Source organism: Pseudophryne corroboree, chromosome 6 (assembly GCF_028390025.1).
Source record: "Pseudophryne corroboree isolate aPseCor3 chromosome 6, aPseCor3.hap2, whole genome shotgun sequence".
Classification (NCBI taxonomy): Eukaryota; Metazoa; Chordata; class Amphibia; order Anura; family Myobatrachidae; genus Pseudophryne; species Pseudophryne corroboree.
In genome coordinates this window covers 116,812,242-116,839,286 of record NC_086449.1, presented here as the reverse complement: position 1 = coordinate 116,839,286, position 27,045 = coordinate 116,812,242, and the positions used below count along the sequence as shown (strand labels likewise).

The 27,045-nt window shown below is 45.8% G+C and overlaps 5 protein-coding genes across 5 annotated transcripts; 3 read left to right on the top strand and 2 right to left on the bottom strand.

Moving 5' to 3' along the window:
• Positions 1 to 11,914: 11,914 nt before the first annotated feature.
• Positions 11,915 to 12,307, bottom strand: LOC134934434 (histone H2A type 1-like). Its single transcript, XM_063929875.1, has one exon. It carries the CDS (start codon positions 12,305 to 12,307, stop codon positions 11,915 to 11,917), a length of 393 nt encoding a protein of 130 aa, XP_063785945.1.
• A 385-nt stretch (positions 12,308 to 12,692) lies between these two features.
• LOC134934952 (histone H2B 1.1) lies at positions 12,693 to 13,073 on the top strand. The gene has a single exon (XM_063930274.1). The coding sequence runs from the start codon at positions 12,693 to 12,695 to the stop codon at positions 13,071 to 13,073; it is 381 nt and encodes a 126-aa protein (XP_063786344.1).
• Positions 13,074 to 14,498: 1,425 nt separating this feature from the next.
• On the top strand, positions 14,499 to 26,421 carry LOC134934950 (uncharacterized). Its single transcript, XM_063930272.1, has 5 exons — positions 14,499 to 14,784; positions 18,655 to 18,683; positions 22,322 to 22,668; positions 23,453 to 23,468; positions 26,110 to 26,421. Exons 1-5 carry the CDS (start codon positions 14,499 to 14,501, stop codon positions 26,419 to 26,421), a joined length of 990 nt encoding a protein of 329 aa, XP_063786342.1.
• LOC134934949 (histone H1B-like) lies at positions 15,898 to 16,819 on the bottom strand. The gene has a single exon (XM_063930271.1). It carries the CDS (start codon positions 16,540 to 16,542, stop codon positions 15,898 to 15,900), a length of 645 nt encoding a protein of 214 aa, XP_063786341.1. The 5' UTR covers positions 16,543 to 16,819.
• LOC134934951 (histone H2B 1.1) lies at positions 24,297 to 24,677 on the top strand. Its single transcript, XM_063930273.1, has one exon. It carries the CDS (start codon positions 24,297 to 24,299, stop codon positions 24,675 to 24,677), a length of 381 nt encoding a protein of 126 aa, XP_063786343.1.
• Positions 26,422 to 27,045: the final 624 nt, after the last annotated feature.

Genomic DNA, 27,045 nt, shown 5'->3' with positions numbered 1-27,045 from the left:
TCATACTAGTTGTTACGAGTATACTACTATCTCTTTATCAACCAGTGTACAGTGCGGTAGTTCACGGCTGTGGCTACCTCTGTGTCGGCAGTCGGCAGGCAGTCCGTCCATCCATAATTGTATTATTATAATATATACCACCTAACCGTGGTTTTTTTTTCATTCTTTATACCGTCATAGTGTCATACTAGTTGTTACGAGTATACTACTATCTCTTTATCAACCAGTGTACAGTGCGGTAGTTCACGGCTGTGGCTACCTCTGTGTCGGCAGTCGGCAGGCAGTCCGTCCATCCATAATTGTATTATAATATATACCACCTAACCGTGGTTTTTTTTTCATTCTTTATACCGTCATAGTGTCATACTAGTTGTTACGAGTATACTACTATCTCTTTATCAACCAGTGTACAGTGCGGTAGTTCACGGCTGTGGCTACCTCTGTGTCGGCAGTCGGCAGGCAGTCCGTCCATCCATAATTGTATTATAATATATACCACCTAACCGTGGTTTTTTTTTCATTCTTTATACCGTCATAGTCAGTCATACTAGTTGTTACGAGTATACTACTATCTCTTTATCAACCAGTGTACAGTGCGGTAGTTCACAGCTGTGGCTACCTCTGTGTCGGCACTCGGCAGGCAGTCCGTCCATCCATAATTGTATTATAATATATACCACCTAACCGTGGTTTTTTTTTCATTCTTTATACCGTCATAGTGTCATACTAGTTGTTACGAGTATACTACTATCTCTTTATCAACCAGTGTACAGTGCGGTAGTTCACGGCTGTGGCTACCTCTGTGTCGGCAGTCGGCAGGCAGTCCGTCCATCCATAATTGTATTATAATATATACCACCTAACCGTGGTTTTTTTTTCATTCTTTATACCGTCATAGTGTCATACTAGTTGTTACGAGTATACTACTATCTCTTTATCAACCAGTGTACAGTGCGGTAGTTCATGGCTGTGGCTACCTCTGTGTCGGCAGTCGGCAGGCAGTCCGTCCATCCATAATTGTATTATAATATATACCACCTAACCGTGGTTTTTTTTTCATTCTTTATACCGTCATAGTCAGTCATACTAGTTGTTACGAGTATACTACTATCTCTTTATCAACCAGTGTACAGTGCGGTAGTTCACGGCTGTGGCTACCTCTGTGTCGGCAGTCGGCAGGCAGTCCGTCCATCCATAATTGTATTATAATATATACCACCTAACCGTGGTTTTTTTTTCATTCTTTATACCGTCATAGTCAGTCATACTAGTTGTTACGAGTATACTACTATCTCTTTATCAACCAGTGTACAGTGCGGTAGTTCACGGCTGTGGCTACCTCTGTGTCGGAACTCGGCAGGCAGTCCGTCCATCCATAATTGTATTACAATATATACCACCTAACCGTGGTTTTTTTTTCATTCTTTATACCGTCATAGTCAGTCATACTAGTTGTTACGAGTATACTACTATCTCTTTATCAACCAGTGTACAGTGCGGTAGTTCACGGCTGTGGCTACCTCTGTGTCGGAACTCGGCAGGCAGTCCGTCCATCCATAATTGTATTACAATATATACCACCTAACCGTGGTTTTTTTTTCATTCTTTATACCGTCATAGTCAGTCATACTAGTTGTTACGAGTATACTACTATCTCTTTATCAACCAGTGTACAGTGCGGTAGTTCACGGCTGTGGCTACCTCTGTGTCGGCACTCGGCAGGCAGTCCGTCCATCCATAATTGTATTACAATATATACCACCTAACCGTGGTTTTTTTATACCACCTAACCGTGGCAGTCCGTCCATAATTGTATACTAGTATCCAATCCATCCATCTCCATTGTTTACCTGAGGTGCCTTTTAGTTCTGCCTATAAAATATGGAGAACAAAAAAGTTGAGGTTCCAAAATTAGGGAAAGATCAAGATCCACTTCCACCTCGTGCTGAAGCTGCTGCCACTAGTCATGGCCGAGACGATGAAATGCCAGCAACGTCGTCTGCCAAGGCCGATGCCCAATGTCATAGTACAGAGCATGTCAAATCCAAAACACCAAATATCAGAAAAAAAAGGACTCCAAAACCTAAAATAAAATTGTCGGAGGAGAAGCGTAAACTTGCCAATATGCCATTTACCACACGGAGTGGCAAGGAACGGCTGAGGCCCTGGCCTATGTTCATGGCTAGTGGTTCAGCTTCACATGAGGATGGAAGCACTCAGCCTCTCGCTAGAAAACTGAAAAGACTCAAGCTGGCAAAAGCACCGCAAAGAACTGTGCGTTCTTTGAAATCCCAAATCCACAAGGAGAGTCCAATTGTGTCGTTTGCGATGCCTGACCTTCCCAACACTGGACGTGAAGAGCATGCGCCTTCCACTATTTGCATGCCCCCTGCAAGTGCTGGAAGGAGCACCCGCAGTCCAGTTCCTGATAGTCAGATTGAAGATGTCAGTGTTGAAGTACACCAGGATGAGGAGGATATGGGTGTTGCTGGCGCTGGGGAGGAAATTGACCAGAAGGATTCTGATGGTGAGGTGGTTTGTTTAAGTCAGGCACCCGGGGAGACACCTGTTGTCCGTGGGAGGAATATGGCCGTTGACATGCCAGGTGAAAATACCAAAAAAATCAGCTCTTCGGTGTGGAGGTATTTCACCAGAAATGCGGACAACAGGTGTCAAGCCGTGTGTTCCCTTTGTCAAGCTGTAATAAGTAGGGGTATGGACGTTAACCACCTCGGAACATCCTCCCTTATACGTCACCTGCAGCGCATTCATAATAAGTCAGTGACAAGTTCAAAAACTTTGGGTGACAGCGGAAGCAGTCCACTGACCAGTAAATCCCTTCCTCTTGTAACCAAGCTCACGCAAACCACCCCACCAACTCCCTCAGTGTCAATTTCCTCCTTCCCCAGGAATGCCAATAGTCCTGCAGGCCATGTCACTGGCAAGTCTGACGTGTCCTCTCCTGCCTGGGATTCCTCCGATGCATCCTTGCGTGTAACGCCTACTGCTGCTGGCGCTGCTGTTGTTGCCACTGGGAGTCGATGGTCATCCCAGAGGGGAAGTCGTAAGCCCACTTGTACTACTTCCAGTAAGCAATTGACTGTTCAACAGTCCTTTGCGAGGAAGATGAAATATCACAGCAGTCATCCTACTGCAAAGCGGATAACTGAGTCCTTGACAACTATGTTGGTGTTAGACGTGCGTCCGGTATCCGCCGTTAGTTCACAGGGAACTAGACAATTTATTGAGGCAGTGTGCCCCCGTTACCAAATACCATCTAGGTTCCACTTCTCTAGGCAGGCGATACCGAGAATGTACACGGACGTCAGAAAAAGACTCACCAGTGTCCTAAAAAATGCAGTTGTACCCAATGTCCACTTAACCACGGACATGTGGACAAGTGGAGCAGGGCAGGGTCAGGACTATATGACTGTGACAGCCCACTGGGTAGATGTATGGACTCCCGCCGCAAGAACAGCAGCGGCGGCACCAGTAGCAGCATCTCGCAAACGCCAACTCTTTCCTAGGCAGGCTACGCTTTGTATCACCGCTTTCCAGAATACGCACACAGCTGAAAACCTCTTACGGCAACTGAGGAAGATCATCGCGGAATGGCTTACCCCAATTGGACTCTCCTGTGGATTTGTGGCATCGGACAACGCCAGCAATATTGTGTGTGCATTAAATATGGGCAAATTCCAGCACGTCCCATGTTTTGCACATACCTTGAATTTGGTGGTGCAGAATTTTTTAAAAAACGACAGGGGCGTGCAAGAGATGCTGTCGGTGGCCAGAAAAATTGCGGGACACTTTCGGCGTACAGGCACCACGTACAGAAGACTGGAGCACCACCAAAAACTACTGAACCTGCCCTGCCATCATCTGAAGCAAGAAGTGGTAACGAGGTGGAATTCAACCCTCTATATGCTTCAGAGGTTGGAGGAGCAGCAAAAGGCCATTCAAGCCTATACAATTGAGCACGATATAGGAGATGGAATGCACCTGTCTCAAGTGCAGTGGAGAATGATTTCAACGTTGTGCAAGGTTCTGATGCCCTTTGAACTTGCCACACGTGAAGTCAGTTCAGACACTGCCAGCCTGAGTCAGGTCATTCCCCTCATCAGGCTTTTGCAGAAGAAGCTGGAGGCATTGAAGAAGGAGCTAACACGGAGCGATTCCGCTAGGCATGTGGGACTTGTGGATGCAGCCCTTAATTCGCTTAACAAGGATTCACGGGTGGTCAATCTGTTGAAATCAGAGCACTACATTTTGGCCACCGTGCTCGATCCTAGATTTAAAGCCTACCTTGGATCTCTCTTTCCGGCAGACACAGGTCTGCTGGGGTTGAAAGACCTGCTGGTGACAAAATTGTCAAGTCAAGCGGAACGCGACCTGTCAACATCTCCTCCTTCACATTCTCCCGCAACTGGGGGTGCGAGGAAAAGGCTCAGAATTCCGAGCCCACCCGCTGGCGGTGATGCAGGGCAGTCTGGAGCGACTGCTGATGCTGACATCTGGTCCGGACTGAAGGACCTGACAACGATTACGGACATGTCGTCTACTGTCACTGCATATGATTCTCTCAACATTGATAGAATGGTGGAGGATTATATGAGTGACCGCATCCAAGTAGGCACGTCACACAGTCCGTACTTATACTGGCAGGAAAAAGAGGCAATTTGGAGGCCCTTGCACAAACTGGCTTTATTCTACCTAAGTTGCCCTCCCACAAGTGTGTACTCCGAAAGAGTGTTTAGTGCCGCCGCTCACCTTGTCAGCAATCGGCGTACGAGGTTACATCCAGAAAATGTGGAGAAGATGATGTTCATTAAAATGAATTATAATCAATTCCTCCGCGGAGACATTGACCAGCAGCAATTGCCTCCACAAAGTACACAGGGAGCTGAGATGGTGGATTCCAGTGGGGACGAATTGATAATCTGTGAGGAGGGGGATGTACACGGTGATATATCGGAGGGTGAAGATGAGGTGGACATCTTGCCTCTGTAGAGCCAGTTTGTGCAAGGAGAGATTAATTGCTTCTTTTTTGGGGGGGGTCCAAACCAACCCGTCATATCAGTCACAGTCGTGTGGCAGACCCTGTCACTGAAATGATGGGTTGGTTAAAGTGTGCATGTCCTGTTTTGTTTATACAACATAAGGGTGGGTGGGAGGGCCCAAGGATAATTCCATCTTGCACCTCTTTTTTCTTTTCTTTTTCTTTGCATCATGTGCTGATTGGGGAGGGTTTTTTGGAAGGGACATCCTGCGTGACACTGCAGTGCCACTCCTAGATGGGCCCGGTGTTTGTGTCGGCCACTAGGGTCGCTAATCTTACTCACACAGCTACCTCATTGCGCCTCTTTTTTTCTTTGCGTCATGTGCTGTTTGGGGAGGGTTTTTTGGAAGGGACATCCTGCGTGACACTGCAGTGCCACTCCTAGATGTGCCCGGTGTTTGTGTCGGCCACTAGGGTCGCTAATCTTACTCACACAGTCAGCTACCTCATTGCGCCTCTTTTTTTCTTTGCGTCATGTGCTGTTTGGGGAGGGTTTTTTGGAAGGGCCATCCTGCGTGACACTGCAGTGCCACTCCTAGATGGGCCCGGTGTTTGTGTCGGCCACTAGGGTCGCTAATCTTACTCACACAGCTACCTCATTGCGCCTCTTTTTTTCTTTGCGTCATGTGCTGTTTGGGGAGGGTTTTTTGGAAGGGACATCCTGCGTGACACTGCAGTGCCACTCCTAGATGGGCCCGGTGTTTGTGTCGGCCACTAGGGTCGCTTATCTTACTCACACAGCGACCTCGGTGCAAATTTTAGGACTAAAAATAATATTGTGAGGTGTGAGGTATTCAGAATAGACTGAAAATGAGTGTAAATTATGGTTTTTGAGGTTAATAATACTTTGGGATCAAAATGACCCCCAAATTCTATGATTTAAGCTGTTTTTTAGTGTTTTTGGAAAAAAACACCCGAATCCAAAACACACCCGAATCCGACAAAAATAATTCGGTGAGGTTTTGCCAAAACGCGTTCGAACCCAAAACACGGCCGCGGAACCGAACCCAAAACCAAAACACAAAACCCGAAAAATTTCAGGCGCTCATCTCTAGTTTGCACACAATAGTTCTGGGAAATAAAATAAAATGATGAAGCTTGCAGAATAAGATGAGAGACAACAGTCACCTGAGGAGCAATGGTTCAACTAATCTTACGTTTTCAAATGTACTACCGTGATAAAAGCAGTTGCTGCAGCTTCAGCACTGAACCTCACTGTTGGATAGCAGGCGAAAGATATGCAGAGACCACGAGGCTGAATGTCTAGAGCAGGCATTCCCATCCATGGTCCTCTAGGCACACCAACAGTGCAGGTTTTAGTGATATCCAGGCTGCAGCACAGATGGTTAAATCAAAATAACTGAGCTACTAATTAAGTCACCTGTGGTGAAGCATGGATATCACTAAAACCTGCACTGTTAGTGTGCCTTGAGGACCGTGGTTGGGAATGCCTGGTCTGGAGAAAAGGCGGCTGCGGAACGGAGCATCAGAACCTCTGGGGGAAACATTGGGGGTAATTCCAAGTTGATCGCAGCAGGACATTTTTAGCAGTTGGGCAAAACCATGTACACTGCAGGTGGGGCAGATATAACATTTGCAGAGAGAGTTAGATTTGGGTGTGGTGTGTTCAATCTGCAATCTAAATTGCAGTGTACAAATAACGCAGCCAGTATTTTCTCTGCACAAAAACAAAATAACCCACCCAAACCTAACTGTCTCTGCAAATGTTATATCTGCCCCACCTGCAGTGCACATGGTTTTGCCCAACTGCAAAAAATGTCCTGCTGCGATCAACTTGGAATTACCCCCTTTGTGTCAGCAGAGATCCACTGTGGATGCAAAGTTGTGAGAAGAAGGGCAACGCAGATTAACAGACCAGAGTTCAACTGCATTGACCAGTGATGGAAAGCACAGATATAGACTAGGGCAGGTCAAGAGCAGTGTTGAGAGAAGATGATCGCCATAGAGGAATGGAAGGCACATGAGGATGGACTTGAGATGTGGACAAACAGAGTTGATGACTGCAAAATGGAGGGCGTGGGCCAGCAGCAAGTACCATCAAGGTCTGAACCTCACCCCCAACCAATGATGGCAGGCTGGAGTAGGGCACTAGAGCGGTGGGAGTCTGCATAGAAACTCCAGAGCAGGTAGGGGGACCACGGAGCTGGATCTGTGCCACACCAGTGGCTTTCTGCGTCTCCAAGGATGGTAGAAAAATAAATAAATAAATAAATAAATATATACATACATAAAAACTGACCCAGTTGAAGAGGCGGGAAGGCCCTGTTCCATCTTACTATGGAATGTGCGCATTGATTACATGTTTCCCCATATTACTAATTATTTCTCAGCGGTAAGTAATAGCACAATGAGGAGTCATGGGTAGTGGCACACTCACATTGGAGCAGACATTGTTGGCGTGGTGCACCATCAGAAGAGGTGAGTGATTGTTATTGAATTAGGTTTGTTTTTATTATTATTTCACATAAACTATGATAGATATATATTGTCCTTAAATCCCTATGGTCCCATTTAAGAGCCTAAACTCTATTATTTTATCATAAATATAACTTTTCTCAATTCTTTTAAAGTGCAAGGTTTTTTTTTCAATAGCAAGCAAAATGGATATAAATGAGATACATATGCATAAATACAAATTCAGTGATTATAGTAGAACAATAAGGTTCTGTTTTTATTTTTTATTTTTTTTTATTTCGTTTCCAGTGAGTAGTAGAAAAGCCCCTTTATATAATCCAAATCTACAGTAGCCTTGTGTTTTCTTCATGCAATGTCCCAGACATATAAGGTTTAGCTTGTGGTCCTGCAAATCATTAACTCCCTTAGACTGCATGATACTGACCTCGGAAAACATACGGGAGGCCCGCATTTGGGATGACTGTGGTCAGAAGACCATCAGCGGCATCCCGATGCTGAGAATCACGACAGGGGAGAGGTAAGTATAATAACCCTCACCTTCTCCTTAGTTCCTAAACATATCCCTCCTGTAGCCTAAACCTACCCCCCTTCTTTGTTCCTAACCCTAACACTCCCTCCCCACATCCTAACCCTCCCCTCCCACAGCCTATCTCTAACCCTGCCACTATTGCCTAACCACAACCTAACCTCCTGCAGTCGAACCCTAACACTCCCCATCTTACTTACATTCACGATTTTGACCACAGTTCCCCCAGTACTGCAACCATTTAAAAGAGAAACATTGTAGTGTGTGTGTGTGTGTGTGTGTGTGTGTGTGTGTGTGTGTGTGTGTGTGTGTGTGTGTGTGTTTTATTTGTAGGGGGGTGGTAGTGGAAGTAGGGTGGACAACAGGAGGAGACAGTAGGAATAAGGGGGACGTAGAAATAGGAGGGTATGAGTAAAGTGTGAGGGATGGGAGAAATGAGGTGAAAAATAAGGGTGATGAAGGGAAAAAGTTGGAACAGGGAGAAGAGTAGTGTAAGATAAGAAAAGGGAGGAGATAATCGGAGATGGGAAGAAAAGGCAGAAGGAGGAATAGATAAAGATTGGACAAATGAGTGGAATGTAAAAATAAAAGGCAGAATTAAAGTGACGAGACACAAAGGGTTATCAATGGGACATGGGAGGAACAAGGAGAAGAATCGGCGAATCAGGAGCAGATGAAAAGGTGTGGAAGAGGACAAAAAAAATGAACACAACTGCTAGCCAGCAGGCAAATGGCAGGCCAAGATCAAAGATAACGGTCACCCGAGGAGTGGAGCAATGGTGCAACAAAGTTATTTAGATGCATTGCTGTGCCACAAGCAATTGTACTTAAGCATGAGAAAGTTGCTCAACATGGAGCATTGCATTTCATGTATGCACACCATATGAAAGTAACTTCTGGACCATAAGGCTGAATTCATGGACCAGATCCCACTGGTCATCTGTCAACCGGATTAATGGATCCTCTTCTTAAAGTATGTGGGTTTCCTGAGATGACTCCTTTCAATTCCACATATCACTGTGATAAAACATTTGTGCTGTGTAATGTTCTTGGTTATCTTCAAGGTGTTTCTAGCTCACATTTCGGTATATGCCACCCAGTTGATGCAATTGTGTGGAACGATGGGTGGAAGATCCACAGTCATTGAAAAGAGATGAGATCCTGGATCTCGTCTTAAAGAAGCAATTTCTGATACAATTGGCTATGGAAATCGGAGAGTGGATGGCTGACCACAAATCATCCACCTATCCAACCAAACTATAGCAGCCACAATGTAAGGCAATCCAAGTGAGCTGGCAAATCAAAGCAGGTACTTCCACTTTTATCAATCCTGCCAACTGTAACGCTGTGGGCCTATTCTTGGGTGTAGGATCTATAATGACCTGGTGCCATGTTGTCAGGATGACCCTTAATCTCTGCCAGAAGAGATGCCCTAGGTGAAGGGCATCATTTTTTTTTAAGTAGTAGCATGAATAAGAGGAATATTCATGCTACCATCGATCTGGAATGATTTTTTTACGTTAAACATTTTTGATTGTTTCCAGACATTATCACATACAGTGTATACTTTTTTATGCGATGTATTTAACAGCAATAATTTACATTTTCGTGTGGTACATATACAAACGGGTATTTCAATGAGTTCCAATACAATTTGATAGATAGATAGATAGATAGATAGATAGATAGATAGATAGATAGATAATTGCTATGTCACATAAATTCAGTTGAATATATACTGGTTTTAAATCTGTTTATTCCTCAGAGTCTTACATTCGATTAATTACCATAAATACAACTTTTAACAGATGTTTTAAAGTTTATTTTTACAAGAACAATTGAAATGAATATACAATAGTTAAATGGGCATACAGGAAAAAAAAAACCCAGTAATAAAATAAAACAATAAGGGTATTGCTATGCAGGGCCTTTAGTACTTTATAGGATTTTAATTTCCTCTGAGTAGATGTAGAACCCCCTTTGAAACTAAATATATAGCCTTATATTCTCTTCATGTAGTTTAGCAGATTCACGAGGTTGAGGTTGCGGTCTAAGTTGATACTTTTGCTCAGATTGTATCCAGCAATGTTTCAATAGAGTAGTTACAATTGTATCATACTATAATACTGTTTCCCATTAGTATCATATCGTTTCTCACACACGCAGGAGTTCTGACTACATTAAAGTGAGCAGCTTTAGATTTAACATTCATGTTTTAATGATCAAATGATTATTTTATTTTATACGCCGCTGTTTTGATCTAAGCTGTGCTGCTTTTGCTGTTGTTGTTTGCTAGTTTACCTGCCATCCCATATTATCATTTCCCTGGTATTTGGGCTTGTAAGGATTATATTCTGTACACACAATATATATATATATATATATATATATATATATATATATTTTTTATCCCCGGCTATTGCAGCTATTCAGCAGCACTGTGTGTGATTACGTTTGGTATATGTGTACTGGGGCCGGGGCTGCTATACCGTGAAAAGACCTCGAGGCCGGGCCGTTAGAAACTTCACATAAACAATAGAGGAAACAGAAATTCTTGGCGGGCTTTATGAAACTTACAGCTTCTTCACCGAAACCAACCAGGATGAAGGGCGTGTTTAACTCATCAAATCACAAAGCAGCTCTGTGCATAAATACAGTTGTTGCCGGCTGTTGGCTATTCAGTCTTTTTTCTACTTGGTAGAAGTCAGATCTGTGTGGAAATATGGCCAGGACCAAGCAGACCGCCCGCAAATCTACAGGAGGGAAAGCTCCCCGCAAGCAGCTGGCAACGAAAGCTGCCCGGAAGAGCGCCCCAGCTACCGGCGGCGTGAAGAAACCTCACCGCTATCGTCCTGGAACTGTTGCTCTTCGCGAGATCCGCCGGTATCAGAAATCCACTGAGCTGCTGATCCGCAAGCTGCCCTTCCAGCGTCTGGTGCGTGAGATCGCCCAGGACTTCAAGACTGACCTGCGCTTCCAGAGCTCCGCCGTCATGGCCCTACAAGAGGCCAGCGAGGCTTATCTGGTGGGGCTGTTCGAGGACACCAACCTGTGCGCCATCCACGCCAAGAGGGTGACCATCATGCCCAAAGACATCCAGCTGGCCCGCAGGATCCGAGGGGAGAGGGCATAGAAACTCGGCACTCCTATACACGCAACAACCCAAAGGCTCTTTTCAGAGCCACCAAGTCTTTCTAAACGAGCTGCAGCATAAGTCACCCCTCAGTGTCAGAGTAACAGGATGCGGATGAATCCTCCGCTCTCCAGCCATAGCAGCTTCAAATGACAGGCCAAGTCTATGAAGTTTACATATATAATACGATAAGCAAGCCGCAAAGTGAATAATGGAATGTTGACTATCAAAAATAATTAAATATCTGGACGGGCTGGTTCACCCGACAGTACATTGTTACTAGTGTTCCGCCTAGATTCCCTTGTAAAATTGTTTTCTTCAGCTGGGATAAGAGGATATTTCTCTCAATTATCAAATATTTGTATGTAATGCAGCTGTTTTCATCCTAGCTTTGTTACGTCACACGGAGAGAGAATATGGTTTCTCTCCTTATATACTTTACACGGATCAGCTTCCCACTCCTATAAGCGGAAGGGGCCTCATTTGCAGCATGCAGTTATTGCAAAGGGAATATTCAGACTATCTTTAGATTTCACCACAACAGACCAGGGCTCCTAAAGGGTAAGGGAGCGTCTATACCTTTAGCGGTTGTATGGACGGGATGTGGAGATGAAAGCGCGGCTAGCCCGTCAGATATCGCTACAACACAAGCAATGACAGTACACACAGCTCTCCTGGGAAGACGTGGGTGGCTCTGAAAAGAGCCTTTGTGTTGTGTGTCGGGTACATCGTTTCGGTGGTGGAAGCTGCCAGCCTCACATTACTTGCTCTTGGCCGGTTTGTGGCTCTCGGTCTTCTTGGGCAGCAGCACGGCCTGGATGTTGGGCAGAACGCCTCCCTGGGCGATGGTCACCCCACCGAGCAGCTTGTTGAGCTCTTCGTCGTTGCGCACAGCCAGCTGCAGGTGGCGGGGGATGATGCGGGTCTTCTTGTTGTCGCGGGCGGCGTTTCCGGCGAGCTCCAGGATCTCAGCCGTCAGATACTCCAGCACCGCGGCCAGATAGACCGGGGCACCGGCTCCCACTCGCTCAGCATAGTTTCCTTTCCTCAGCAGACGGTGAACGCGACCGACTGGGAACTGGAGACCGGCCCGGGATGAGCGAGTCTTGGCCTTAGCCCGGGTCTTGCCGCCTTGTTTGCCTCTGCCGGACATGTTCAGTTCACAAAACAAATAATTCCTTCTAACAAACTGAGAGAAAATGTGAACCTGTAATACCGCCCTCCTCCTATATATACACTCAGAGTGGGTCTACCGCGTGCTCTGTGATTGGTTTGCTTACAAATGAACCAATGCAGCTCGAGTTTATCCACAGACCAATCCGCAATATGTAGTGTGTGTGTGTGTGTGGGGGGGGGGGGTGTTAGCTACCACTCAGCGTCACGTGACACTTTTACCCTATACTTAGCTTATACTTACCCTACACTTTTACCAGAAGCGTTGAAGCCTCATTTGCATAAGATGCCTATAAATAGAGCAAACCCGGGCGGTGTACGGCACAGATTCTCCCTGCTGTGTGTAGAAGAAGTGAGTGGTGGAAATGCCTGAACCAGCAAAGTCCGCGCCGGCGCCCAAGAAGGGCTCAAAGAAGGCCGTAACCAAGACCCAGAAGAAAGATGGAAAGAAGCGTAGGAAGAGCAGGAAGGAGAGTTACGCCATCTACGTGTACAAGGTGCTGAAGCAGGTGCACCCTGACACCGGCATCTCCTCCAAGGCTATGGGCATCATGAACTCCTTTGTCAATGACATTTTTGAGCGCATTGCGGGGGAAGCTTCCCGCCTGGCTCACTACAACAAGCGCTCCACCATCACCTCCCGGGAGATCCAGACCGCCGTACGCCTGCTGCTGCCGGGAGAGTTGGCCAAGCACGCCGTGTCCGAGGGCACCAAGGCCGTCACCAAGTACACCAGCGCCAAGTAATCTCCCCTTCCTCTCCCACACGAACACAAAGGCTCTTTTAAGAGCCACCCATCTCCTCGCTAATCGGGCTGTAACTTATTATTTGCGCTGTGTCCTGTCTCCCTGAATTTGACTGAATCACAGTAATCTAGGCTGTGTTGTAGTTTCTTCATTCCTTATACATGTGCATCTTGTTAGTCGGATGCTGGGGAACTCCCCTCTAGTGTGCGAGCTAGTACAGGAGACCCCCCCCCCTGTTGATGATTACTGCGTGCAAAGCGGCATTCTCTCCGCTCTCATGTACTGTAAAACACGTTCCAGACGTAGATCAGATTTCTACAGAACTCGTCAAAGCTACAGATGCCAGGGCTTCTAAAAAGCCAGAGAGCAGCAGAAACACTGCCCGTGTAGTTGCTGTGTAACTAGCACATAATTTTCTGTCTGGCTCAAGTGATACAAACTGGATTGTTACATTGTTAATATCGCTACTACTGTATCATAATCTTGATAAGCAGGTGGTTAAAAGTCGGTCTTCAAGATGACCTGTGTTACTATGATATCGTTGCAAAAGTAACAACGGGATGCAAACTGCGGTGCCCCTGCTTGTACCTAGTCCATTATGACATCACACAGCAGGGTTCCCGTTTAGGCGCACACGTACCAGTTATGCTCGTTGCTGTAAAAACGGCTTCAATGGTTATTTGAGGAGTAGTAGTGATCCGGGTCGCAATGTGGCTGAGCGCTAAGGTACGGTTCAGCTGACCCAATTGACATACTATTATTATTTACACCTAATATACAATATTATGAGACGGCGAGAGAACATAGCTGATACGCTGGCGCTCGCTAATTAGAGATCGAAGCGAACCGAGCCTGGGTGCCAGGAATACTTGTAGCGAGGGACACATCAGAAGCGGCATGCCATTGGGGGAGTGTTCCCCTACCAGGATTTGAATTGTCCACTCCGGTTAACTTGTTTTGACTAGCCGAATTTAGCTCGTCTCTCATTGGGCCAGTCCGATGAATCGCGCTCCTAGCCCAAGGCGCTGGTGTGGGTCCGACTTAATAGTGATAAACACTATATATGTATTTGGAAAATATATTATTTATCATTTCAGGGAGAATGAAATGTCACTACTTTTCGTTAATTGACTATAGGTGTAAAACCTTCTTTTCCTATTTTACCCTAGAAATGTGGGATCAAATGGATACAATTTTTTTTTTTTTTTTTTAACATTTATATATCTGTTCACGGAAATGAATAGAGATGACGAAGAGAAAGCTGCCACTGTCCTGCGGTGTGCTAAATCAGAAAAGGCGGACTACCCAGGTCTCCTCCTCTCCGAGTTCTAAGTCCCCCATCAGGTCCGCCCTTCCTCTTAATAAAGGGCTGCTGTGAGGCGATCAACTCATTCTTACTGATTGCAACTCGCAAGCTGTTTGAAGATGTCAGGAAGAGGCAAAGGTGGTAAGGGACTCGGGAAAGGAGGCGCTAAGCGCCACAGGAAGGTGCTGCGGGACAACATCCAGGGCATCACGAAGCCAGCCATTCGCCGTCTCGCTCGCAGAGGTGGCGTGAAGCGCATTTCTGGCCTCATCTACGAGGAGACCCGTGGGGTGCTGAAGGTCTTTCTAGAGAATGTGATCCGGGACGCCGTCACTTACACCGAGCACGCCAAGAGGAAGACTGTGACCGCTATGGATGTGGTCTATGCTCTCAAGCGCCAGGGCCGCACTCTGTATGGTTTTGGAGGTTAAGATCTGGCTCCTCTTTGGCTGATCTCCTTTCCCGAAACACGCTAACAAAAGGCCCTTTTAAGGGCCACCTACAGTACTCCTGAAATGAGCTTTATGAACATGCTGCTTTTCGAGGGAAGCGTATTGTTAGTCAGATCCACAATACTAACGATAGAAATACACTTCTTTCCCATCTACAAAGTCTCGCTGGATATTCAAATATAAGACGCCAGAAGTTGCCATTTACAATGCATAGACCATATATATCTAGAATTCTAGTCAATCTGGAATGGAAAAAGGCAGCAGCATAATTGCCTCTGTTCATTTGGATGATGCCTCCTTGTGTCCGGGTGGAATCGGTTCGATATTGTTTTATGAAAAATTCTGAAGGATGTAGGTGTAATATACCGTGCATAGCGTGCGCAGGAGGTGCTGTAGCGGGGTACTCTTGAAAAGATGTTGAGTTAAAACGTAACTTGTATTATAACGATGACATGCTGACACAATACATGTCCTAAAATTCAAGCATAGGGTATTAAGGCACAGCTGTGAATGTTTCTCCAAGTGTAGTTTATATATAATTCTGTTACAACGACCTCTTGAACAATTAATAAGTAGGGAAGCTTACTAGCCAACTACTCTGATAGAAACTGCACAGAACTATTTGTCTCTACTGGAGGTTCTCTTTCTGGTAAAGCAGTCTCCCTGTTATTGTGTAGCTAGTGTTCTCAGAAAGTGCAAACAAACATTAAATTGATACTTGCTTTTCAGCAGCTACCCTGCAGACTGTTCACCACAGGGAATGGTGAGTGTTCGAGTACACAGGAAGGAAGCATGCCGCTATTGTGAGCGGCCTGAGGTAGGAAGCAGGACATCCAGGTATTATTTCCCGATCAGTCTTGCTACAGTAGCGCTAATAAATAACCCTGCGTTACCTATCAATAAGCAACCAAAAATCCCACGGAGACACTGCTGAACTGTAACGTAATGTAGTGACTCAATATCTGTACGCCGTGCGCCTACAGCTCTGCCGGGACAGGGTGGGTGGCTCTGAAAAGAGCCTTTGGGGGGATAACAAGGAAGCGAGGCTGCTACGGCGGCTCTTCCATCACTTCTTGGCCGCAGCTTTCTTGGGCTTAGCTACCTTCTTGGCCGGGCTTTTGGCGGCTTTGGGCTTCGCCGCCTTCTTGGCCGGACTCTTGGCTGCTTTGGGCTTCGCCGCCTTCTTGGCCGCTTTCTTGGGCTTCGCGGCTTTAGGCTTCTTTGGGCTTTTGGCAGCAGCCGCTTTTGTGGGTTTCTTCACCTTCTTGGGGCTCTTGGCTGCACTCGGAGCTCTCTTGGGCTTCTTCGGGGACTTGGCCACTTTCTTTGCCGCTGGTTTCTTGGGCTTCAGGGCGGCCTTCTTGCTCTCCAGCTGATTCTTATTGAGCTTGAAGGAGCCGGAAGCTCCGGTGCCTTTCACTTGGGTGAGAGTTCCTTTGGTCACCAATCCTTTCACCCCCACTTTGATGCGACTGTTATTCTTCTCCACATCGTAGCCTCCGGCAGCCAGAGCCTTCTTCAGGGCGGCAAGAGAAACTCCACTGCGCTCCTTGGAGGCGGCCACGGCCTTTAAGATCAGCTCGGAAACGCTGGGCCCGGAAGACTTGCCGCTTTTCTTGGCTCCCCCTGCAGCTTTCTTCGGCTGCCTCTTCTTTTTGGCTGCGCCCTCTGACGGCGGGACAGCGGCGACGGCTGGTGCAGTTTCTGCCATGTTAGCTCAACGTCACTTTAACCAACAAATGGTAATACAGCACAAGCCGCTCTCTGACGTCTTTTATATACGGTGCCTGCTGTGCTGTAATTGGCTGCTGAGCCTGGTGCGTTCTGCGCTCTCATTGGCGGAATAAGCAGTCCTTGTAAACCCTTCCCTGTCTGAGTGTAAGGGGAAATCTGCCCTCACCTTGTGTTTCCCTAACGCAGAAAAAGAGTCTTTTATTGGGCATGAGAAAAGCAGCGTGCAGCCTCTCTGCACCACACCAGTACTCCAAGGTCTCCCCTAGGCCTATACGGCCATTGCTAGCCTAGGCGCTGCAAAGAGACCCAGGAACAGCCCCTGTCAGCTTACTTACACCAAGCTGGATCTGTCCAGCATGTAACACATCTGTACTTTTCTGCGAGGCTAAAACGTCTGATTGGGGCATTTTTCTGTCCCCCTGGCACTACATGTAACGAAGGTGATCTGGGGTTCAGTCTGTGCAGGGGATGCACCATTTTCAAAGACATAAAGGTGATGGCTGGGCTCCTGTACACCCGGGTGGCTAGCACAGGCAGGTTGCCTCACAACGTATTGGCAGTCTTGTTTAGGAACTCTAGTTACTGTGACAAAAGAGAGATACCCAGCATAGTCAGCCACAGGTTAACCCTGCTTGTGTGAGATTCTCCCCGTCGTGTAGAATGTTGGTGGGATTTTCCCCAAATGTTTATAAAATGACCCATACAGACATGAATGTATATTTATGCAAGATCGGTGTGTCAGAGTGAGGGCAATGGTGATCTGTTCCCATTACCATTCCTCTTTTAAAAATGCCAAAGTATGAGACTTTGTCATTTTTAAAAGAGGACATCGGAACTTTCCTAAAAATAGAGGGAAACAGTAGGAATATTTGGGAACATTGGGGGGGGGGGGGGGGGGTGGATACAGGAATAATAGAGAGGAAGGTATAGTGGGACAAGTAGAGAGACCTCTTGTAATTGAGCTAGGTGAGAGGAAGGGAAGAAACGAGGAAAAACAGGGGTAGGAGGAAGGAGGAAGAAGAAGAAGATATATATTGTTACATGGCAACTACTGATTGCAGAGTAAAAAAGTGGATGCTATTTTCGGCATATCAATGGATGATAGACATGTTTGCACACAATAGTTCTGGGAAATAAAATAAAATGATGAAGCTTGCAGAATAAGATGAGAGACAACAGTCACCTGAGGAGCAATGGTTCAACTAATCTTACGTTTTCAAATGTACTACCGTGATAAAAGCAGTTGCTGCAGCTTCAGCACTGAACCTCACTGTTGGATAGCAGGCGAAAGATATGCAGAGACCACGAGGCTGAATGTCTAGAGCAGGCATTCCCATCCATGGTCCTCTAGGCACACCAACAGTGCAGGTTTTAGTGATATCCAGGCTGCAGCACAGATGGTTAAATCAAAATAACTGAGCTACTAATTAAGTCACCTGTGGTGAAGCATGGATATCACTAAAACCTGCACTGTTAGTGTGCCTTGAGGACCGTGGTTGGGAATGCCTGGTCTGGAGAAAAGGCGGCTGCGGAACGGAGCATCAGAACCTCTGGGGGAAACATTGGGGGTAATTCCAAGTTGATCGCAGCAGGACATTTTTAGCAGTTGGGCAAAACCATGTACACTGCAGGTGGGGCAGATATAACATTTGCAGAGAGAGTTAGATTTGGGTGTGGTGTGTTCAATCTGCAATCTAAATTGCAGTGTACAAATAACGCAGCCAGTATTTTCTCTGCACAAAAACAAAATAACCCACCCAAACCTAACTGTCTCTGCAAATGTTATATCTGCCCCACCTGCAGTGCACATGGTTTTGCCCAACTGCAAAAAATGTCCTGCTGCGATCAACTTGGAATTACCCCCTTTGTGTCAGCAGAGATCCACTGTGGATGCAAAGTTGTGAGAAGAAGGGCAACGCAGATTAACAGACCAGAGTTCAACTGCATTGACCAGTGATGGAAAGCACAGATATAGACTAGGGCAGGTCAAGAGCAGTGTTGAGAGAAGATGATCGCCATAGAGGAATGGAAGGCACATGAGGATGGACGTGAGATGTGGACAAACAGAGTTGATGACTGCAAAATGGAGGGCGTGGGCCAGCAGCAAGTACCATCAAGGTCTGAACCTCACCCCCAACCAATGATGGCAGGCTGGAGTAGGGCACTAGAGCGGTGGGAGTCTGCATAGAAACTCCAGAGCAGGTAGGGGGACCACGGAGCTGGATCTGTGCCACACCAGTGGCTTTCTGCGTCTCCAAGGATGGTAGAAAAATAAATAAATAAATAAATAAATAAATATATACATACATAAAAACTGACCCAGTTGAAGAGGCGGGAAGGCCCTGTTCCATCTTACTATGGAATGTGCGCATTGATTACATGTTTCCCCATATTACTAATTATTTCTCAGCGGTAAGTAATAGCACAATGAGGAGTCATGGGTAGTGGCACACTCACATTGGAGCAGACATTGTTGGCGTGGTGCACCATCAGAAGAGGTGAGTGATTGTTATTGAATTAGGTTTGTGTTTATTATTATTTCACATAAACTATGATAGATATATATTGTCCTTAAATCCCTATGGTCCCATTTAAGAGCCTAAACTCTATTATTTTATCATAAATATAACTTTTCTCAATTCTTTTAAAGTGCAAGGTTTTTTTTTTTCAATAGCAAGCAAAATGGATATAAATGAGATACATATGCATAAATACAAATTCAGTGATTATAGTAGAACAATAAGGTTCTGTTTTTATTTTTTTATTTTTTTATTTCGTTTCCAGTGAGTAGTAGAAAAGCCCCTTTATATAATCCAAATCTACAGTAGCCTTGTATTTTCTTCATGCAATGTCCCAGACATATAAGGTTTAGCTTGTGGTCCTGCAAATCATTAACTCCCTTAGACTGCATGATACTGACATCGGAAAACATACGGGAGGCCCGCATTTGGGATGACTGTGGTCAGAAGACCATCAGCGGCATCCCGATGCTGAGAATCACGACAGGGGAGAGGTAAGTATAATAACCCTCACCTTCTCCTTAGTTCCTAAACATATCCCTCCTGTAGCCTAAACCTACCCCCCTTCTTTGTTCCTAACCCTAACACTCCCTCCCCACATCCTAACCCTCCCCTCCCACAGCCTATCTCTAACCCTGCCACTATTGCCTAACCACAACCTAACCTCCTGCAGTCGAACCCTAACACTCCCCATCTTACTTACATTCACGATTTTGACCACAGTTCCCCCAGTACTGCAACCATTTAAAAGAGAAACATTGTAGTGTGTGTGTGTGTGTGTGTGTGTGTGTGTGTGTGTGTGTGTGTGTGTGTGTTTTATTTGTAGGGGGGTGGTAGTGGAAGTAGGGTGGACAACAGGAGGAGACAGTAGGAATAAGGGGGACGTAGAAATAGGAGGGTATGAGTAAAGTGTGAGGGATGGGAGAAATGAGGTGAAAAATAAGGGTGATGAAGGGAAAAAGTTGGAACAGGGAGAAGAGTAGTGTAAGATAAGAAAAGGGAGGAGATAATCGGAGATGGGAAGAAAAGGCAGAAGGAGGAATAGATAAAGATTGGACAAATGAGTGGAATGTAAAAATAAAAGGCAGAATTAAAGTGACGAGACACAAAGGGTTATCAATGGGACATGGGAGGAACAAGGAGAAGAATCGGCGAATCAGGAGCAGATGAAAAGGTGTGGAAGAGGACAAAAAAATGAACACAACTGCTAGCCAGCAGGCAAATGGCAGGCCAAGATCAAAGATAACGGTCACCCGAGGAGTGGAGCAATGGTGCAACAAAGTTATTTAGATGCATTGCTGTGCCACAAGCAATTGTACTTAAGCATGAGAAAGTTGCTCAACATGGAGCATTGCATTTCATGTATGCACACCATATGAAAGTAACTTCTGGACCATAAGGCTGAATTCATGGACCAGATCCCACTGGTCATCTGTCAACCGGATTAATGGAACCTCTTCTTAAAGTATGTGGGTTTCCTGAGATGACTCCTTTCAATTCCACATATCACTGTGATAAAACATTTGTGCTGTGTAATGTTCTTGGTTATCTTCAAGGTGTTTCTAGCTCACATTTCGGTATATGCCACCCAGTTGATGCAATTGTGTGGAACGATGGGTGGAAGATCCACAGTCATTGAAAAGAGATGAGATCCTGGATCTCGTCTTAAAGAAGCAATTTCTGATACAATTGGCTATGGAAATCGGAGAGTGGATGGCTGACCACAAATCATCCACCTATCCAACCAAACTATAGCAGCCACAATGTAAGGCAATCCAAGTGAGCTGGCAAATCAAAGCAGGTACTTCCACTTTTATCAATCCTGCCAACTGTAACGCTGTGGGCCTATTCTTGGGTGTAGGATCTATAATGACCTGGTGCCATGTTGTCAGGATGACCCTTAATCTCTGCCAGAAGAGATGCCCTAGGTGAAGGGCATCATTTTTTTTAAGTAGTAGCATGAATAAGAGGAATATTCATGCTACCATCGATCTGGAATGATTTTTTTACGTTAAACATTTTTTATTGTTTCCAGACATTATCACATACAGTGTATACTTTTTTATGCGATGTATTTAACAGCAATAATTTACATTTTCGTGTGGTACATATACAAACGGGTATTTCAATGAGTTCCAATACAATTTGATAGATAGATAGATAGATAGATAGATAGATAGATAGATAGATAGATAGATAGATAGATAGATAGACAGATAATTGCTATGTCACATAAATTCAGTTGAATATATACTGGTTTTAAATCTGTTTATTCCTCAGAGTCTTACATTCGATTAATTACCATAAATACAACTTTTAACAGATGTTTTAAAGTTTATTTTTACAAGAACAATTGAAATGAATATACAATAGTTAAATGGGCATACAGGAAAAAAAAAACCCAGTAATAAAATAAAACAATAAGGGTATTGCTATGCAGGGCCTTTAGTACTTTATAGGATTTTAATTTCCTCTGAGTAGATGTAGAACCCCCTTTGAAACTAAATATATAGCCTTATATTCTCTTCATGTAGTTTAGCAGATTCACGAGGTTGAGGTTGCGGTCTAAGTTGATACTTTTGCTCAGATTGTATCCAGCAATGTTTCAATAGAGTAGTTACAATTGTATCATACTATAATACTGTTTCCCATTAGTATCATATCGTTTCTCACACACGCAGGAGTTCTGACTACATTAAAGTGAGCAGCTTTAGATTTAACATTCATGTTTTAATGATCAAATGATTATTTTATTTTATACGCCGCTGTTTTGATCTAAGCTGTGCTGCTTTTGCTGTTGTTGTTTGCTAGTTTACCTGCCATCCCATATTATCATTTCCCTGGTATTAGGGCTTGTAAGGATTATATTCTGTACACACAATATATATATATATATATATATATATATATATATATATATATATATATATTTTTTTTTTTTATCCCCGGCTATTGCAGCTATTCAGCAGCACTGTGTGTGATTACGTTTGGTATATGTGTACTGGGGCCGGGGCTGCTATACCGTGAAAAGACCTCGAGGCCGGGCCGTTAGAAACTTCACATAAACAATAGAGGAAACAGAAATTCTTGGCGGGCTTTATGAAACTTACAGCTTCTTCACCGAAACCAACCAGGATGAAGGGCGTGTTTAACTCATCAAATCACAAAGCAGCTCTGTGCATAAATACAGTTGTTGCCGGCTGTTGGCTATTCAGTCTTTTTTCTACTTGGTAGAAGTCAGATCTGTGTGGAAATATGGCCAGGACCAAGCAGACCGCCCGCAAATCTACAGGAGGGAAAGCTCCCCGCAAGCAGCTGGCAACGAAAGCTGCCCGGAAGAGCGCCCCAGCTACCGGCGGCGTGAAGAAACCTCACCGCTATCGTCCTGGAACTGTTGCTCTTCGCGAGATCCGCCGGTATCAGAAATCCACTGAGCTGCTGATCCGCAAGCTGCCCTTCCAGCGTCTGGTGCGTGAGATCGCCCAGGACTTCAAGACTGACCTGCGCTTCCAGAGCTCCGCCGTCATGGCCCTACAAGAGGCCAGCGAGGCTTATCTGGTGGGGCTGTTCGAGGACACCAACCTGTGCGCCATCCACGCCAAGAGGGTGACCATCATGCCCAAAGACATCCAGCTGGCCCGCAGGATCCGAGGGGAGAGGGCATAGAAACTCGGCACTCCTATACACGCAACAACCCAAAGGCTCTTTTCAGAGCCACCAAGTCTTTCTAAACGAGCTGCAGCATAAGTCACCCCTCAGTGTCAGAGTAACAGGATGCGGATGAATCCTCCGCTCTCCACCCATAGCAGCTTCAAATGACAGGCCAAGTCTATGAAGTTTACATATATAATACGATAAGCAAGCCGCAAAGTGAATAATGGAATGTTGACTATCAAAAATAATTAAATATCTGGACGGGCTGGTTCACCCGACAGTACATTGTTACTAGTGTTCCGCCTAGATTCCCTTGTAAAATTGTTTTCTTCAGCTGGGATAAGAGGATATTGCTCTCAATTATCAAATATTTGTATGTAATGCAGCTGTTTTCATCCTAGCTTTGTTACGTCACACGGAGAGAGAATATGGTTTCTCTCCTTATATACTTTACACGGATCAGCTTCCCACTCCTATAAGCGGAAGGGGCCTCATTTGCAGCATGCAGTTATTGCAAAGGGAATATTCAGACTATCTTTAGATTTCACCACAACAGACCAGGGCTCCTAAAGGGTAAGGGAGCGTCTATACCTTTAGCGGTTGTATGGACGGGATGTGGAGATGAAAGCGCGGCTAGCCCGTCAGATATCGCTACAACACAAGCAATGACAGTACACACAGCTCTCCTGGGAAGACGTGGGTGGCTCTGAAAAGAGCCTTTGTGTTGTGTGTCGGGTACATCGTTTCGGTGGTGGAAGCTGCCAGCCTCACATTACTTGCTCTTGGCCGGTTTGTGGCTCTCGGTCTTCTTGGGCAGCAGCACGGCCTGGATGTTGGGCAGAACGCCTCCCTGGGCGATGGTCACCCCACCGAGCAGCTTGTTGAGCTCTTCGTCGTTGCGCACAGCCAGCTGCAGGTGGCGGGGGATGATGCGGGTCTTCTTGTTGTCGCGGGCGGCGTTTCCGGCGAGCTCCAGGATCTCAGCCGTCAGATACTCCAGCACCGCGGCCAGATAGACCGGGGCACCGGCTCCCACTCGCTCAGCATAGTTTCCTTTCCTCAGCAGACGGTGAACGCGACCGACTGGGAACTGGAGACCGGCCCGGGATGAGCGAGTCTTGGCCTTAGCCCGGGTCTTGCCGCCTTGTTTGCCTCTGCCGGACATGTTCAGTTCACAAAACAAATAATTCCTTCTAACAAACTGAGAGAAAATGTGAACCTGTAATACCGCCCTCCTCCTATATATACACTCAGAGTGGGTCTACCGCGTGCTCTGTGATTGGTTTGCTTACAAATGAACCAATGCAGCTCGAGTTTATCCACAGACCAATCCGCAATATGTAGTGTGTGTGTGTGTGTGTGGGGGGGGGGGGGGGGGGTGTTAGCTACCACTCAGCGTCACGTGACACTTTTACCCTATACTTAGCTTATACTTACCCTACACTTTTACCAGAAGCGTTGAAGCCTCATTTGCATAAGATGCCTATAAATAGAGCAAACCCGGGCGGTGTACGGCACAGACTCTCCCTGCTGTGTGTAGAAGAAGTGAGTGGTGGAAATGCCTGAACCAGCAAAGTCCGCGCCGGCGCCCAAGAAGGGCTCAAAGAAGGCCGTAACCAAGACCCAGAAGAAAGATGGAAAGAAGCGTAGGAAGAGCAGGAAGGAGAGTTACGCCATCTACGTGTACAAGGTGCTGAAGCAGGTGCACCCTGACACCGGCATCTCCTCCAAGGCTATGGGCATCATGAACTCCTTTGTCAATGACATTTTTGAGCGCATTGCGGGGGAAGCTTCCCGCCTGGCTCACTACAACAAGCGCTCCACCATCACCTCCCGGGAGATCCAGACCGCCGTACGCCTGCTGCTGCCGGGAGAGTTGGCCAAGCACGCCGTGTCCGAGGGCACCAAGGCCGTCACCAAGTACACCAGCGCCAAGTAATCTCCCCTTCCTCTCCCACACGAACACAAAGGCTCTTTTAAGAGCCACCCATCTCCTCGCTAATCGGGCTGTAACTTATTATTTGCGCTGTGTCCTGTCTCCCTGAATTTGACTGAATCACAGTAATCTAGGCTGTGTTGTAGTTTCTTCATTCCTTATACATGTGCATCTTGTTAGTCGGATGCTGGGGAACTCCCCTCTAGTGTGCGAGCTAGTACAGGAGACCCCCCCCTGTTGATGATTACTGCGTGCAAAGCGGCATTCTCTCCGCTCTCATGTACTGTAAAACACGTTCCAGACGTAGATCAGATTTCTACAGAACTCGTCAAAGCTACAGATGCCAGGGCTTCTAAAAAGCCAGAGAGCAGCAGAAACACTGCCCGTGTAGTTGCTGTGTGACTAGCACATAATTTTCTGTCTGGCTCAAGTGATACAAACTGGATTGTTACATTGTTAATATCGCTACTACTGTATCATAATCTTGATAAGCAGGTGGTTAAAAGTCGGTCTTCAAGATGACCTGTGTTACTATGATATCGTTGCAAAAGTAACAACGGGATGCAAACTGCGGTGCCCCTGCTTGTACCTAGTCCATTATGACATCACACAGCAGGGTTCCCGTTTAGGCGCACACGTACCAGTTATGCTCGTTGCTGTAAAAACGGCTTCAATGGTTATTTGAGGAGTAGTAGTGATCCGGGTCGCAATGTGGCTGAGCGCTAAGGTACGGTTCAGCTGACCCAATTGACATACTATTATTATTTACACCTAATATACAATATTATGAGACGGCGAGAGAACATAGCTGATACGCTGGCGCTCGCTAATTAGAGATCGAAGCGAACCGAGCCTGGGTGCCAGGAATACTTGTAGCGAGGGACACATCAGAAGCGGCATGCCATTGGGGGAGTGTTCCCCTACCAGGATTTGAATTGTCCACTCCGGTTAACTTGTTTTGACCCGCCGAATTTAGCTCGTCTCTCATTGGGCCAGTCCGATGAATCGCGCTCCTAGCCCAAGGCGCTGGTGTGGGTCCGACTTAATAGTGATAAACACTATATATGTATTTGGAAAATATATTATTTATCATTTCAGGGAGAATGAAATGTCACTACTTTTCGTTAATTGACTATAGGTGTAAAACCTTCTTTTCCTATTTTACCCTAGAAATGTGGGATCAAATGGATACAATTTTTTTTTTTTTTTTTTTTTTTTTTTAACATTTATATATCTGTTCACGGAAATGAATAGAGATGACGAAGAGAAAGCTGCCACTGTCCTGCGGTGTGCTAAGTCAGAAAAGGCGGACTACCCAGGTCTCCTCCTCTCCGAGTTCTAAGTCCCCCATCAGGTCCGCCCTTCCTCTTAATAAAGGGCTGCTGTGAGGCGATCAACTCATTCTTACTGATTGCAACTCGCAAGCTGTTTGAAGATGTCAGGAAGAGGCAAAGGTGGTAAGGGACTCGGGAAAGGAGGCGCTAAGCGCCACAGGAAGGTGCTGCGGGACAACATCCAGGGCATCACGAAGCCAGCCATTCGCCGTCTCGCTCGCAGAGGTGGCGTGAAGCGCATTTCTGGCCTCATCTACGAGGAGACCCGTGGGGTGCTGAAGGTCTTTCTAGAGAATGTGATCCGGGACGCCGTCACTTACACCGAGCACGCCAAGAGGAAGACTGTGACCGCTATGGATGTGGTCTATGCTCTCAAGCGCCAGGGCCGCACTCTGTATGGTTTTGGAGGTTAAGATCTGGCTCCTCTTTGGCTGATCTCCTTTCCCGAAACACGCTAACAAAAGGCCCTTTTAAGGGCCACCTACAGTACTCCTGAAATGAGCTTTATGAACATGCTGCTTTTCGAGGGAAGCGTATTGTTAGTCAGATCCACAATACTAACGATAGAAATACACTTCTTTCCCATCTACAAAGTCTCGCTGGATATTCAAATATAAGACGCCAGAAGTTGCCATTTACAATGCATAGACCATATATATCTAGAATTCTAGTCAATCTGGAATGGAAAAAGGCAGCAGCATAATTGCCTCTGTCCATTTGGATGATGCCTCCTTGTGTCCGGGTGGAATCGGTTCGATATTGTTTTATGAAAAATTCTGAAGGATGTAGGTGTAATATACCGTGCATAGCGTGCGCAGGAGGTGCTGTAGCGGGGTACTCTTGAAAAGATGTTGAGTTAAAACGTAACTTGTATTATAACGATGACATGCTGACACAATACATGTCCTAAAATTCAAGCATAGGGTATTAAGGCACAGCTGTGAATGTTTCTCCAAGTGTAGTTTATATATAATTCTGTTACAACGACCTCTTGAACAATTAATAAGTAGGGAAGCTTACTAGCCAACTACTCTGAT

Excerpts from the sequence above, each read along its gene's own strand:
- LOC134934434 (XM_063929875.1), bottom strand. The coding sequence starts at position 12,307 with ATGTCCGGCAGAGGCAAACAAGGCGGCAAGACCCGGGCTAAGGCCAAG.
- LOC134934951 (XM_063930273.1), top strand. The coding sequence starts at position 24,297 with ATGCCTGAACCAGCAAAGTCCGCGCCGGCGCCCAAGAAGGGCTCAAAG.
- LOC134934949 (XM_063930271.1), bottom strand. The coding sequence starts at position 16,542 with ATGGCAGAAACTGCACCAGCCGTCGCCGCTGTCCCGCCGTCAGAGGGC.
- LOC134934952 (XM_063930274.1), top strand. The coding sequence starts at position 12,693 with ATGCCTGAACCAGCAAAGTCCGCGCCGGCGCCCAAGAAGGGCTCAAAG.
- LOC134934950 (XM_063930272.1), top strand. The coding sequence starts at position 14,499 with ATGTCAGGAAGAGGCAAAGGTGGTAAGGGACTCGGGAAAGGAGGCGCT. Across the intron at positions 14,785-18,654 it reads TGCTCTCAAGCGCCAGGGCC|GGCGTGGGCCAGCAGCAAGT; the intron begins GCACTCTGTATG and ends TGCAAAATGGAG. Across the intron at positions 18,684-22,321 it reads CAGCAGCAAGTACCATCAAG|TCAGATCTGTGTGGAAATAT; the intron begins GTCTGAACCTCA and ends ACTTGGTAGAAG.